Source organism: Micropterus salmoides, unplaced genomic scaffold (genome assembly GCF_014851395.1).
Source record: "Micropterus salmoides isolate LMB-PRFRI ecotype aquatic unplaced genomic scaffold, ASM1485139v1 Ms_hic_scaffold_22, whole genome shotgun sequence".
NCBI classification, from domain to species: domain Eukaryota; kingdom Metazoa; phylum Chordata; class Actinopteri; order Centrarchiformes; family Centrarchidae; genus Micropterus; species Micropterus salmoides.
In genome coordinates, this window is record NW_024041373.1 from 2,366,830 (window position 1) to 2,383,467 (window position 16,638).

The window sequence follows — 16,638 nt, forward strand, 5'->3', positions numbered from 1 at the left end:
AAATAACATTCTTTCTAATGATACCATTTTACATGTCCCAGGTACCACCCCAAGCCAAGGCCCTGACTAGTCTTCAGTCCGGCTTTGATGCCCTCCAAGTATGACTCTTTAATCACTGACTAGTGATTAAAGAGGTTGGTTTCTGTGACTAGACAGACGCAGGGTTTTTGGGTAGAATTAAAAGATTGCTGTCTTCTTTCAACTGTGTATTGTGGATAGACTTCATTACAGTCAAGACAAAATCTTGCCATCTTTTGGTATTCATCTATGAAGCTCTACTGCTGAAGCTTCCAAACTACCTCACATCTTTTCTCTCATTTAAAACTAGTAACTACAGTATACGACCAGTAACGCTCATGTACGCGCTAATGCTGGCAGAACTGCGTTCAGGTACTATGTAACTTTAAAATGGAATTAACTTCAAACTGCCCTCAAACTATAGTCTTAAATTCTCATTGGAGATTTTAAAGTTTTATTAGAGGATGTTTTCTATTATTCTTCTAACTTATATTTTATTTATTTTATTATTTGTAGTTGTGTTGATTATGTCTGTTGATCCTGTAAATATTTCTTGTTCTCAGGTCTCTCTTGGAAAAAAGATCTCAATGAGACTGCATGATTAAATAAATCTTTTTTTAAATTGACAGACCTTTTTGCCAATGTTATATCATATGCTGAACTGAGAAAGACACAGAAATACTATCCTCCATAATTGATTCACTTGTTCTTTGCCGCTCCTTCATCGGTCTTGACCTGCTATGAATGAAACTCAACACTTTGTCCGCACGTTTCTTATTAAAAAGCATTCTAGCAGCTTACAACCACTTGGAAACAGACATCTATTTCCAGGACTAAGACAACATACTCAAAATTAATCAGGAATAACTCCTCAACCATTAGGCCTAGATGCAAAACTCTAGTCTCCTTTGAAAGGTCAGAAGTTTAGGAATATGAATCAACTAAATGAACCTATTTATTTTTCAATTAAAGAGTAAATGGAGGTGCAATAAAGGAAAATATGATATTTTCATCCTCGCCTGGTATAAAATCTATATTTTAATAGCAATATCACCATCAAAACCATCATCCTGTAGATTATAATGCAACTGAGTATCTCTAATACACCTGAAACACAACTGTAACTGTAAATGTAATGAAAAGAAACTAATATACAACAGTTATTAAACAAGTTTTCAAAAAAATATGACAGGCAAGTGTCCATGTTTTGCCATTCTTACTGTTTACATGTTTACATGAGTTTTCTTCAAAACACTATTTCTGTCTATACAACCACATTCCAAATAATATAAAGCTTCCAAAACATTGAAATATTGATAAAAACAGTGACTACTGATCAACATTCCTGTGACCTTGTTGTTATTATTATCTGGCTAATAACTCTGTGAGGTTGGTGATTTGAGTGATGTGAGTTACACAGCTGATCAGAGCTGGAGCCAAGCTTTCTTTAGAGTGGTGGGACAACGGCGTAGGATGATATGAGAGATATCTGGATAACAATAACTTCAGCCATGTACTTTGATTACAGATTGATTTATGTTTTGATATATGTTCATTTAGATGCTTGATGTTTGATGTCTGTTGGTGTGGAAAAAATGTGGTTGGTTTGACGTTCTAGCTGAGCCTACTAGCTTCACAGATGTGTGTAGCATGCAAATAGTGACAAAATACTAGGACCGTCAATGGATTTCCATGCATTTTGCGCGAAAATCGGGTGCTGCCCCCGGTATCGAGGGCTTCGGTGCTCAACTGGTGTAATTCCTTCCTTTTCTTTCTTTTAATGTAAAACAAGGAAGTGTTGAGTGTCACTGACAAAAGAAAGGCAAAGTAAAACAACTGTAATTATTTAGTGAGAAGAAAATGGAAAAGTAGAAGCTGTAGTAGCGGTAAGTACTACTCAGTACTACTAAGTAATCCACAAAACCTTTTTGTTTTCATTTAACAAAAGGTTTGCTATAGATTGGCTTTTGTATAATATTAGGATGATCTAATAAGAAACAATTGCTGTGGACATGAGCACATAGTGGCTATCAAGACAAGACTAGTAGTCACAAAACAGGTAAGGCAACAAAAGAACCACAATTCTCAAATGGTAAATGTTTCTAGCATTGCCTACGCCGGCTAGTACCAGAATCTACTGGGTGCTTTTCCACTGCGGTTAATAGACCTGCAAAGATTAGGCCAATTAACCAGCAGACGTATGTTGTTCTCCATACAAAGCGACGGACATGTATCATTATTTAGTAACGTCACTATCCATGAGCAAAATGTATATAGATGAACATCAGATATGACTGGAATATAATAAACACAATAGGCTCGACCACAAAAAATAGCTTCTAGCCCATTAGCAAATCTTTTTCTATTTTTGTGCTTATTATGCTGGTCTTAAGTCTATACAGTTATAAGTAAAAACTATGCATACAGACTTGGAGTGTATTCACTCATACATGTACTGTATAAATCAGGGTGAGAAAAGATGAGACAAGACAGGAAAGCAGGAGAGAGGCAAAGGGAAGAGACAAGATAAAAATAAAGGGGAGAAAAGCAAGAACGGAGGAGACAATAGAGGAGAAGAATTGTCACTGTAAGTGAGACAGATGACATTAATTAGGCTACTGCAAAGAAAGGTAGACAGGACGACGGACACACACACACACACAGTTTCACTCACATGCACCACACAAAACCCCATCCATAATGTCTAATGGATGGAGCTGACAAAAAAGTAACACCTGCTTAAGAGCTCTGTACAGGTGTGTGTGAGTGTGTGTGAAGTGAGCGAACAGAGAATAGAGAGAAAGGGAGAGGCGAGTCAGCTGGACTTCATGAATAAGATAAGGAGAGACAGTGTGATAAACAGTGGTTCCTGCAAAACACACACACACACACACACACACACACACACACACACACATTATACATTCTCCAAGTCACACACAGACACAAACCTAATACTTAAGTGTGCCTGCCCATGTGCGCACACGCGCACACACACACACACACACAAAGAGCTGTTACACAACTGCTTAGCAGGCAGTGCTGCTCCCCTCTGTCTCTCTTTGCAGACTTCCTTGACTGGGGGAGGGAAGGAAGGAGGAGAGGAGGGAGTCAAAGAAAGAGATAGCAGAAGCAGGGCGGAGAAAGAGAGGAGGGAAGAATGGTGAGGAAAATAGAGGGACAGAGGAAGTACGTCAGGGAAAGGTAAAGAAAAAAGAAAAAAACTAAACTAAAATTGAAATGAGAAAGAAGGGACAAGGAGAAGGAGGGAGGTGGTCAGGATGCAAATGGATGGAAGAGGGAGGACAGAAAAAAGTTGGAATTAGAGAATAATTCAAGGATGAAAAATATACATAGAGAAGGAGAGAGGAAAAAAGAAATAAAAAGGGAGGACAAGTTGAGAGGAAAGGGTGGATGAACGAATAAACAGAGGTGTAGAGAAACATTGGATAGCTAATCATACCCACACACACACACACACACACACACACACACACACGGTCCACTTTCTCTCAAGTGAAGCCAGTTAAGGTGAGTCAGGTGTTGACGGAGGTAGGATGAAGCTCCTATCCTATTAATAGCTGCAGCACATTAGCATGATACTCCCCCTGAATAGAGCAGTGAATGGAAGGTGAGAGCAGGCAGCAAACTGTCCTCACCTGATCCGTCTGATGACAGCGAGGTATTTAACATGACTCAATCAAGGAGCTAAGCCTATTTGCTGCTAAGCTCGTTCACAAAGTTGAAAAATGCCTTTAACAGACTTCCAATCCCCCAAAGTGCAGTAATCTCCAGCCATTCAGCTTCCTTCTTCAAGACATATTTGTAGACAGTCTACTGGCTCTGAACTCGTGTGATAAGACCATCATCCAGAATGATTTGGCAAAGGAGAAGCAACATGTGGAGCATGCAGAATGTTAAGCAATGGAAAGGTGCTTGTAGGTAGGATGAGTTTAATTAACTTTGTACTAAGATCCTTTATGGTTGCTTATAGTGACAAACCAACAGAGAATTATCATACACCTCTGCAGTTTCCCTCAGAGTTTTGGCATCTCTCAACTTGTTGTAGGTCTGGACAACATGGCCGAAAAATTTTATTTAACTTTTATTAACAAATAACAAATCATTCGATATCAATAATTATCACAATAAATGTCAAATCAATAATTCTTTCAAGTTTAAATGCAGATTTTTGTCTCCTGAGTGAAAGTTGAAAAAATAAACACTAGGTTAATTGTGGTTTAAAACTATTCTTTATGATCACAACATGACAAACACCTGCCAAATACTAGATCACTTTACAAATCTGAGGTAGAACATTCAAAACAATTATGGTAAAATCTTTTTTTCAACAAATATGCATGAACTAAATCTTCTTTCAGTTCCTTTGTCTCAACAAAATAAATATCTTAATAGAAAATTTCTGCTAATGTGTTCGTGATTCAAATGAATTAAATATAACATTTATTGAACATTTGTTAGATTGTTATTGAGGAAAATGATATCACAATAATTATCAGTGTTGTTTTATTGTCCAGCACTGGCTTATTTTTTTGTCTGCAACTTCACTGTTTTAGTTCACTCTCACTGCTCTAATCAGTGGTGTGTCCACTTGCAGCAGGCAGCTGTTTTCGGTATAAAAACATATTCATTGTATGTTACCTGCTCAGCACTAAACAACACAGAAAACATTTGGGAACTGCTGGGTATTCCCAGAGACAACCAGTATGGTACTGATTAAGTAAATACTATATTATTACATTACATTCATTTGGTAGATGCTTTTGTCCAGCGCAATTAAATGTTTTCCCTCTGATATCCACACACAACAGGAGCTCATTTCAGCCTGCTGCTCAAGGACACATCAAACCACCAACCCCATAATTAATGGCCTGACCTACAATACATAACATATGGTCAATGAAACTGCATTATCAGAGTCACACACAGATATCTGATATCTAGCAGTCTTTGAAAACACTAATACATCATTATCAAAGCAAGTATACCAGTTACTGTGAAGCAAATGAGACAGTGGAGAAGTTAAGTAGCCTTTACGCCATTCTGGGGCATGTGTTTCATAAAATTAAGTCTTTGTTTGGCATTAATGCAGTTTCTTGAGACTAAACGTTTTCAGGCTTTCACTCCTTCCACCGTCTGTGATTGCCAGACACTCCAGGAGTATTAGCTTCATTTGCACTGAAAGAACAGTGAAGCAATCCAGCAGATTTCTTGCCAAAGCCAAACTGGTGGCACACTATATTAATTTGCAGTGATACATCAGTCAAACCTCACTTATAAAGGGAAACAAATTCAAGCACATGCGTGTCACATATGCATCTATCCTTTCCGTAAACACACACACACACACACACACCCCACATAGTGTGTGATGGGTTGCGTGGCTCCTAGCAGCACATTGTGTTAGAGAAAGCCTCTACAACAAGGCTCTATTCTTCTCAGCCAATGTTGATGGGTGCAGCCAGAGCTCTGAATTACCCCTCTGACAGCCTTTTCCTCACTGTCGCTATTCATAGACCTCTACAGCCAAACACACACACACGCACACACAGTAAACTCATCTTTCTCCCTACGGTTTTCCATCACTGCTTGAAATACTCATACACTCCCCCTCTGAAAGACCATCTGTGGCTTTAAAACCACACCAGGCCCTGTGTGTGTGTATGCAGAAGGATTTGTGCTAATTTACTGAAAACAAAAGCAAAGCTTGCCTTGGAAATCTGAATTCGAGAAAGAGAGTGACAATAAGGAACAGGATGGAAGAACAAGAAGGGAGAAATCTATTGCTGGCCAGTTCATTACCTCATCCCTCTACACCTCCTTCAACTTTTTCTTCTGCTCTCAACAAACGGCATTCATTGCCCTTTCTTCACCCCATTCTCATCCCTTCTTGATAAGCAATCAACTGCATTTCCTTTCCTTTTCTTTTCTCCCAGGCATTTCTTGCTTCCTTCTCTTTCATCCTGCTTAGTCCTCAAACAAAACGGCGCAAAAACTACTTTAATTTAATGTCCATGTTTACACAACAGAGGCCACGTTTTGCACGGGGACAGTTGCTAGGTGTTGGTCTCTGATGTATTCGTTTCATGTACCATGTTAACTTCACCAAAAACACACAAGGTAGGCAGACTTGACTGGCACAAAGTTTGGCTGGAGAGAGTCATGGCAATTAAGACTCCTTGTTCCTCATCAAACCTCAAGATTTGTTCAATTTAGATTAATTGGCATTTACAGATACTCAGGTACACAGCTTCTTCACCGTCTCAGTCGCTGTAACTTACATGACTCACAAAATATACAATAATGCAAAATAACAGCGCAGGACAACCACACAGGTTACTTACTGCGGCCTAACTGTTATAAAGTGTGACAACAACCTCATTTGTAATATTCAGTCCAGCTCACTAACCGTGTTCGTTACCATCCAGCACATTTAGCTGTGCTCACATTCCTGTGCCTCTCTGGTGAAAGTTACTGTTATGACAAACAAATAGTTACTGAAAAGCAGCAGGCGAGCTGATGCCAATGTATCACGTCGGCTAAATGCAGTCATTGTTACTTTATCATCCATTTAGCATGGATTAGTTCAACCTCAAGCTGATAAAAATATTACTGTGACGTTGCAGTGGGAGTTTACCTGAGTTTCCAGCATGTTGCGTGAAGCGGTCATCTGGTGTTTCGGTCTCAGTGTGTCCAATTCTGCTCGCTCATGAGTTCGAGCACGCGTACAAGCATACAACAGGTTGCAATCTTTAAACTGCACTACTATTGGCCGCTGAAAACTACATATAGACGTTTTAAGCAAGCTACCAGCTTCACATGCAGTATTTCCATCATAATGTTTGATTTTACATACTGTCAGTTTTACACACTGTTGCATTAACCTTGTGTGTTTCCTGGTAAAAGCTCTCTTTTTATCTTGAACAGTGATTTTCTCTGTTTTTTTGTCATAATTTGATTATTGTCAGATGGCTTTGTACGTTGGAGGCAGATGGTGTCTCAAAAAGATTCTCCCTTGTTATACTGGTCTTCAAATGGTGTGCTGACTTCGTGCCTACTGGTCTTGCTCCAGATGAAAATGAAAATCTCTCCCGCATTTAGCTGCCATTTGGCACTGGGATAGTTTTTCAGTACTCATGAGAACAATTTGGTCCCCAACTGCTTCATTAATACTCCTCTAACATCAATATGAATAACTGAGGTCCTGTTAATAGAGACAATTACAGCAAGAAAATCATTCTGATTTAGCCAATATAAAGGACTTCTTAAAAGACCAAAAACTATTGAAACTGAACTATCAGCATATATCTGTAACATTTGAATAGAACACTGTATACAATATGACATGACAAGAATTAGTCACTGCAGAATAATGATAATTATTAAAATGCCTTCTGCATGCCGAGGGGCCAGATTTACCAAGAAAATGGCATTCAGTCGGTGCAGTTCAACTCAGAATACCAACCGATATTGTAGTGATCTAAAGTCTAAAACATTAACTTTGGCCAACTCAAGCTGAGAAACCCTGCTAATATTCATCAGAGGTGGAGGTGGTGTTGCTAAGGATGTTAATAAGGTAAATGCAGGCAAACACATTTAAATGTCTTAGGTCTGTAATGATTCTACCGTTAATTGATTGTCAAGTTCAGGTTTGATGAACACAAACCAAAACCAATCCACTATTTGTTTCTGTGTTTCTATAATCCTGTTATTTGCACAATCCTCCCTTAAGTGCACATCCAATGAGGAGAGAGGCACACCCTGCAGACACAAATGACACGTGAACTGCGACTCCAGCCTGCAGCGTCTGATCTGTCTGTTTGCATGTGTCACATAACAGGAGGAAGAAGCCTTCTTCAATCTGGCCCTGGATCTCTTATTGATTACTCATAAGCTGGGTAACCTGTATGAATCCAGCAGCTTTAGGAAAAAACGGAAAGAGGATGGGTGATTCAAGCCAGTGCTTCTGGTGTGTCTGCACCATCGCACTTATTCTTTAAGAGGGGGTGGGACTTCATGCTCCACGTCCTATGTGTCCCTGCCCTTGCCCTCCACCTTCCCCTTACTTGTACCTCTGCACTTTGTCTCATCATTCACCCTTTCTCCCTCCTTCGCATCCTTCTTTCTCTTCCTACCATTTCTGGCTCAATGTTTATTGTATTCTCAGTGACCTTCTAAAAAAAAAAAAACATTCTTTTGAGTGTTCTTGGTAAAACCTCTTTAATAACTTGCTCAGGGCGGGGTGAATGAGAGACAGAGGACAAGACATCGAGAGAAAGTGTGTGTGAATGAGAGAGAGAGAGAGAGAGAAGGGGAAAAGCTGAGGATAACACAAATCCTCCCCTTCCTTCAAGGCTGTAATCGTATTTTTGTAATTGACGTATTCGCAGATAGGCGAGCGCTCCCCGATGCCAGTTAATAGCTGCACGAATCAGCAGGCTGCCAGCTTCCTCTTCACGCACCCAGCTAATCACAGCTGTAAAGCAACATCTGCCTGCGGAATCCCAAATTCAGCCCTCTATATGTATGTGTGTGTGTGTGTGTGTGTGTGTGTGTGTGTAAGGTTAGACTGATGTGTATTGACTGTCAAAACGATGTCCTAGTGTGTACCGTTTATATGTGTAGGAGAGGAAAGTCATGTGAAAATGGAAAGGTTGATACCGCAATTGTGTCCCTGCCCTTGCCCTCCACCTTCCCCTTACTTGTACCTCTGGAGTGTAAAAGCTCATGAAGTTTCCACCAAATTTTGCGAACACTAAGGGACCAGGAGATGCACTCATAACACAACTGATGGTGGCACCACAGGAAAGGCCGCCTAACTCCAACAGGTTTATGTGGAAACATGCACAGGCCATTAGTTTGTCCGACTTGTTGGTTACCGACAGAAAAACAAACACATGGAGGCAATCACAGACTTACTGTCACACCAAAGCAGAGGTAGTTAATAATTGGACACTGTAAGGTAAGTGCCTTTCCTTTAAAGGCTGCTGGAATGGGTCAATGAAAGCCTCCACGTTCTACTAGTTATGGCTCAGACAAAGACAAGCAAGCTCTCTATCCTGGTGAGTTTGACGGCAGCATGTTAGAACCTTCTTTGGACCTTGATGGTGTATTCGTACATAGAGAATAAAAACATCCTGGCTGTGAGAGCCGCAGTGAACTCCATCTTCTGAATAGAGGTCTGTGGCATTCTAAATAATACAGTCTACAAGACAGACAGCGCTGCCTCAGGCGGAGGGCCATGTGAGAGCAGCCTGTCAGGTATCAAACAGCTAATATGCAGCAATCACTTGCACTCTATGAAGTGCTCTGTAACAGTCCAAGGCCTTTACAGATAGCCCAACTCTACTGCACTGAATAATAATCATTTCTAATCTGACTACAACATTACAAAGGCCTCTCTAATGTATGTTATCATTATTTAATCTGATGAACATTCATGCAAATATTGAACTTTTTATTCCACTACATTTATTTGACAGATATGGTTAGTAGATCCTTTTCTGGTAACAACTGTACATAAATAAGCTAATAATAAGCTTATAAAATACAAAACCATGTTAAAGATCAAACTAGTAGTACTCATTGTGCAGAAATACTGTTCCAGTGACTGATAAATTATTTACATATAACATTATTAGACTGTTAATATGATGCATCACTGTGTAAGTGGACTGTTGTGTCTGGTCGTGGTGAATCTAGTTTTACAGTAATTACTTTATATAAGTTAAGTCCTTTAGCTCAGTAGTTCCCAGCCTTGGAGATGGGCCCCTTCCAAAGGGCCACAAGATAAATTGGGGGGGGCATGAGATGATTAATGGTATATGGAGTACTTTTATTTTGATAATTTGGGCCCACATTACTAACATAAAGAGTACTAAATTGCGTGTGCATTCTAAAATATTGCACGTGCAATTGTAGCACCTGTTATGGGTGATTAACTAAGAATTATTGCATAGATGACAACAGGTGCAAACACAGTGGAGGTGGCAGTATTTAAATGAGGTTTTGCGTGTTTTAATGGTTTCTGCCATGGAGAGTCGGGAGGGAAAGCAGCCACTGCGTAAAAACCTTGGTTTGTTTCGTTCAGTGCGTCCCGAGTGTGGAAATTGTCTGTACCTGCACATCCTGCCTGAGATTGCACTAAGTAGTTGGGACAGCACACCTGGAAAACTGCTTTGGGAAACCCCAGCAGAAACAGCTACGGAATGCTGCAATGACCCAGACGCAAGCAAATGCCAGCAGGTCGTACTTCATCCAGCCAGAGGGAACAATCACCGACCGTCCGCACCGAGCCTGGTCTCTCCGCGATCTCCTGTCCCTGGCCCTATATGCCCCATTCCCTCTCCGATACCTACAATGGGTTGTGTCGCCATTACGACCGGCGCGCTGTGAACAGTTGGTGATCGTTCCCTCTGGCTGGATAAATTTTACATATGATCAATGCACTAATAATAATAATAATAAATAAAATAATTGTATTTCAATACATTGCATATAGAATAATATTATCTAATATTGTTAATTTCTCTGTTTCTCCTCACAACGATAACAGCAGCCATCTCGGCGCAACACTTGGCGGTTTGCACCTTCCTTTCAAACGTATTAAATACAGATGCTGTTGCACACACATGAAATTGCATTTAGGCTTGTTAGATCACATTGCGTGTAGTAAATAAATGCATTTGCATGTTACCCTCCCATTACTTTGCACAATAAAATTGAAACGCCCCAAATTGCATATTCATTAAGGCAAAAGTACTAAATGAACAACAGGTGCTATCTTGCACTTTTGAAAGACGTCATTCTGCATGCACACCGTTAGTAGATCAGCTTACGTGTTAATTTGCTGGTGATATCAAGCTTGCACACGTTTTTACTCACGCAAACCTTTAGTAAATCTGGCCCTTTGTGTACATGTTACTGATAATACTGATGCTACCTTTACTTCTTAAGACTTGGGATTTTACTTTTACTGGTACTTTTACTTAAGGTTCCAATACAGCTTCCACCACTGCTGCTGAATAACAGCGCAACGTACTGTAAAGTAATGAGAAGTTGGCAACAGCGGAGGAATTCTTTTCATGCATCGTTGAGTCTCTGAAATTATGGTTCAAAGAACAGCATGTATTATGTACCTCATGGTAGGTGCGAATATCCAGTCCTGTCTCTTTGTCCAGTGTTGGAAAAAGGTGGTGTCGAAAATCCAACAGACATCAGAAACTGAAAGTCTACAGAGTCTTTCAATTACTGCTCTTTAACCTCAAACCTATATAACCTGAACTGCAGCAGTCTGACTAATGTTTAAGCGGGGTGTGGATAGGTTCTATGCAAGATTTCATTGTTTCCATGTTGTTGTTCCATCAATTGTATGCTAGTACATGTTTTTTCTTTATAAAAGCCTATTCAATTCATGATTTGCTTAAAAAGATGAAAAACGTGCTGTCCACCAGCATGGTCTTGGCTGCATTTGAATTATCCATATTTGCATAAATCCAGACCTACACAGACAAACACAAAACATGTATGTTAGGGTCCCTGGGTGCTGCACAGTGGCTGCCCACTGCTCCTAAATCCTAGGGTGGATGAAATGCACAGGACAAAATTCACTAGACGTTGTACTGTGTATGACTGTGCATGTGACAATGAACTTGATTTGTTTTGTTTTGCTTGTACAGATTTACGCATATAATTATTCATTCCTAACATTAATTAATGAGGCCAGTGGTAAGAGCAAATATACTGTAAGAGGGAGAGTTAAGGAAGTGTGGATGAGAGAGGGAAGAGGACACATAAAGGACGAGGAGAAGAAAAGGTGCAGTACTGTATGTGCAGATTCAAGGAAAATAAATTCTTGTGAGAGAATGAATGATGAGCGACAATAGAGAGAAGGAAGACAGAGAAGGACAAGGAGGACATACAGAGGGAAGAATGGAGTATAAAAACAGCGACAAAGAAGAAATAAGCTAAGGTGTAAGCAGAGAGAGGGCAGACCATGACAGGGAGAAAAGAATAAGAGCTTAACTCCAGTAATGAGTGCAACCATTCTTCAAGGATTATTTCCTGAAGTTGTTTCCTGATGTCTTAAAATTTAAATTGGGCTGAAAGGATTTTAAACAACTGCTTGTCCATTTTCCCGTTAATGGGGAAAACTGTTCCTCATAAGATGCTAAAGCTAACATGTAAACAGAAAATAAGTCATCATCCTCCCCACCCTAGTAGAAGACATGGAAATATAGGAACAGCATTGTTCTTGTATTGCATGGTAGTGCTCTAATATCTAATAAAGAGCAGCACAGAGCAGCTAATGTTCTCCTAAAGTCTGATGTAGCAACATCTAGAACTGGTGTTACACTGGCTTCCATGCAGTGGATGTTAAAGTATGGAAAGGGGGAAAGTACCCCGTTACCCAATAATGTTAATGATATGTTCACTGCTGGCATGGAAGTTATAGTAAGTTGCTACTGTAGGTTACTAATTAGATTAATTGATTCATATCAATTTTGCCATTAACAAAACTAGCCCCAACAAAAGGTAGCTACTGCACAAGTGGCCACTCCGTTACCAAGCTTTTGCAAAGACACACAATTGAAGCACTCAGTGCCACTTTCTAATTTGACACAAGACTCCAGATTGACAGTCAAGACGGGAAAGGTCATCTGACAACTGAAGATGGTTAGATGATTACAATGTCAGGGTTCAACAATATAGCACACATTAAATTTCTCTTTTTCAGACCTTTGGTAATGTGATGCATTTATTTTTGATTTAAAAATCAGAGTTTGCCAGTCGTAATTATGACTTGGATGTTGAAGTAAACACTATAAGTCGGAAACTGATAATTCTGGTATTTAACATATGGCGTGAATTTGCATAACCCTGCAGAAAATGTATGTACATCTGCTAATGAGTTAATTTAATGTGGAAGTGTTGGAACATCTCCACCATATTGCTCCTTTGGCCTGTGTAGTATTACCTCGCATCACCTGTGACCAAACCAGGGCTTCGCAGAGAGAAAAAAGAGAACAGAGGAGGAGAGTTTTGGAATGAAAGATATGGAGTCAACGAGGAGGTGAGCATGGAGGAGAGATTAGAGGGTAAGTGGGAGGCTGGTCTTGGCAGAGGGAGAGCTCGCAGGTACAGCAGCCCATAATTGTTCTTCATTGATGCTAGGTCCCCAGGGATTCACTGCCTGGTCTGGTCCCAGGAGACTTGGAGATGTCTGTTTGCCTGTGTGTATTCTGCTCTCATAGTATATGAACTGCATATCATGTCACCTTTTTGTTTTCTGTATGTGTATCTATTCCATGACTAGAAGTGTCTCTATGCATCTTCTGTGTGTGTGTGTGAAAAAGAGTGTATCCTCATTTCCAGCCGAGACACGGTCAAAGGCCACACCTAAGGGACCACAGTGGCATTTCAAACTCAACACTTCTCCTTGAAAATGTTTAATTCAACCAGCCGTACTTGTCCTTTCGAGACTAGTTGGTGAAGGAGTGAGATGCATATATGAGAAATAGAGTCAAGAAAGTCATCAATTTATTATTTGTCTTATCTAGGCAAGCACCCTATTTTGTTTTGTTTACCCAGAAAATATGGCTTCAGACACTCATTTAATACACAACTCCATCTAGGTTCTCCATCATCATCCATCACTTTATTTTTATTTTTTCCAGATATCTGTGATTTCTTTGACCAATGGTGCAATTGCAATTTATATTGTGATTATTTTCTATAAACTCCAGGACTGTATGTGTCTGGTGCTCTGCATTGTATTAAACAAGGTTGGCTTGTCCCAAGCACAATCCCAAATACATGGTACCTGGCAACTATTTCTAGGAAAAACGCCTAAAATAACATAGCCAATATCAATCAGTAATATCTCCTCAACCATTAGGCCTAGATGCATAATTCTGGTCTCCTTTGAAAGGTCAGAAGCTAAGGAATATAAATCCATTACAGACTACATGGATATGAAATACAAAAAAAATATGATATTTTCATCCTCGCCTGGTAAAAAAAGCTATATTTTAATGCAATAAACCATCAAAACCATCATATAGGAAGATTATAACGCACCATCCTACAGGGCTGTGGGTGGTCTTATTTTGTTCGTCTCGGCGAGACGATTTCAGACACTCTTCTTCTCCAGTTCTATCTGATGACACAAACGAAACCTGCAGCCTATCTAAACAAGATGGCTTTGTTGACACAAAGCGCCGCTGTTTTTGGAAAACAGCTAGAACAGCGAAAATCGATTACGTTCCCCGTAGCGGGTCAGTCCATTCCCATGTTTAACAGCGTTTCATCATTAAAGGATCATCATCATTAGGCAATGATGCAGTTGTTCGTTGTTATTTGCTGCTGAGGTCCTCCCAGGCAGGGCTTTATTCACAAAAGTCAACTTCTAAGTAGACGTCTGTAGTTTTCTTCGAACAAATGATCAAATTTAGCCGACAGGGACAAAGTTACTAATGGCATACTTGACATATTTACATTTAATTGTCAGATATAATCATGATATTTAAATAAGTGCTGTATTTATTAATAAAAGCTACATACTATGGTTTTCCACTTACAGTAATGTCTAGCAGTGTAGTTAGCTAAAAGTAACCTGGTCTACACGAAGGCCAAATAACATTATATTAGACACAGTAAGCAGTAATTAAAAGCACAGCAGTAACTTCATTATTTTGTTTATAGGGTATAGCCAAAAGAAAGTTGCACACTGAAACAGAAATCCTGTGGTAAGAGGTGCAGGATGACTACAGACCATTACACCCATAAATACAGGTGACAGCTCTGCACTCTAGCTGCTTAGCTAATGTTAGCTTCCCAGAGAGATAGGACAAGCTGCTTTAAAAGCCTGAATACCCGAGGTTCCTGTTCATAATAATTAACTTAAAGCAGTCACCTGTCCTTATCAATGTACTTCAAAGTTTGTGAGAGTCCTTTTTTTAACATCATTTGAAGATGCTACTCTCTATCTTATCAAACATCAAAATGCTACCCTGGTGCTTCTTCCTCAACAAAATCGTGTGTTTGGCTGAAGGCAATTAACACAGTCACTGTTACAATGTTAATTAGCTACTGCGGGTGACATTTGTCATATTAGTCCCGCAAATTGGGGGACTGCAACTAAAGCGTTCACCTCTTACAGCTTGTTATTAGTGCAACATGTAATTACAATTGCACTTTTAAATTGTGAACAATAAATCTTTCAGCCATATCGCCCACCGTTTTATTCCCGCGCTCTCTCCCTCCATTGCTCTTTCATGTACGTTTGTATTTTTTGTATTTTATGCGAGTAACCCCATATTTCCCATCACAGTTTTACCCATGTGTTCTTTAGGTTTATGCAACATGCAGATGGCAGGTTTTGAAAAAGTGCTAGTACTTATTTTATATTCTATATTTGGGTTGTATATTTCAATCTGATTCCGCAACACAGACTGGAGGAGTTAACTCGAAGAAGTGCCAGAAAAACCCAGCAAAATACATTCTTATGGATATACTCTAAAACCAAAAGTGTTATTACTAAGACGTCTCTACAACTCCTGCAGTTTACCATTATTCCTCTTTCTGTCAGATAGACACACACTCATTCTCTCTTTGAAGGACACTGCTCAAATTAATTCAATAAAGGATGGTCTATGACAGTTTGCTTTGATATGATCCTCAGAGAGTGTGAGTCTGCACGTATAAGGGAGACAGTTTTTGTGAATACGCCTGTGTGTACGTTTGCATCATTGGAGTCTCTGCAGACTCCCTGTGTTGCAGTCTGCCTGCGGTGATAAGCAGATGATGAAAGCCTGAGACTCTTTGTGTGTATGTGTGTGTGTTGTTACCTGAGCCTGCTGTGTGTTGTTGGACGAGGGCAGAGGGTTGGAGACCATTGGTCCAAAGATGTCCAGTTCATCACCGATTGGTGCAGCACTGCTCGAGCCCTTCCCACCACCCTCTGGAGCATCTGAGGGAGAGAGAGAGAGAGAGAGAGAGAGAGAGAGATGACATCCAAGCATCCGAGCTGATAGAGCTGTAAATCCTGCAAATGTACCTGAAGTAATCCCAGTAAGACCTTTAGTTAATTGGCAGGTGATGTACTCTTGAAGTTTACATAGAGATGCTGTAAATTCTGTCAGCATGCAGTATAACCTTATGTACAATAAAATGTCCATAAATGTCTTTGTGACACGGAGTAGTGTGTTACTCTTACCTAATACTAAAAACCTGGCCTTTAGGACTTTTGAAGACATTCTTCATACATCCCATGACACAGATGATACTTTGCGCTGAGAGAACGTACACAAAACTCTGAAAACTCTGAAAATGTATTTTAGAGTCAAAAACTACATTTAATCTGCTGATGAACACCATGCAATATGACCAACGCTCCAGAACAGCTACTAAATGGACCTAGGGGTGAGCTTGTTTTCCCAACAGTTATTTAAAGAGGTGGTATTACGCTCAGGTTCAAAATCTTATTTAGGGGTTGTACCAGAACAAGTTTACATGGTTTAATTTTCAAAAAACACCATATTTTTTGTCATACTGCACATTGCTGCAGCTCCTCTTTTCACCCTTTGTTGAAGGCTTCGT

The 16,638-nt window shown here is 39.8% G+C and overlaps 1 protein-coding gene across 1 annotated transcript in view; it reads right to left on the bottom strand.

Annotated features, from left to right (window-relative positions):
- Nucleotides 1–16,638, bottom strand: part of LOC119917318 (stromal membrane-associated protein 1-like) — a 37,450-nt gene that overhangs the window by 13,292 nt on the left and 7,520 nt on the right. Inside the window, exon 2 of the mRNA XM_038737593.1 lies at nt 15,888–16,009. Within this exon, the coding sequence (XP_038593521.1) occupies nt 15,888–15,935 (48 nt within the window). The 5' untranslated portion in view covers nt 15,936–16,009. The remainder of the gene's footprint in view (nt 1–15,887; nt 16,010–16,638) is intronic.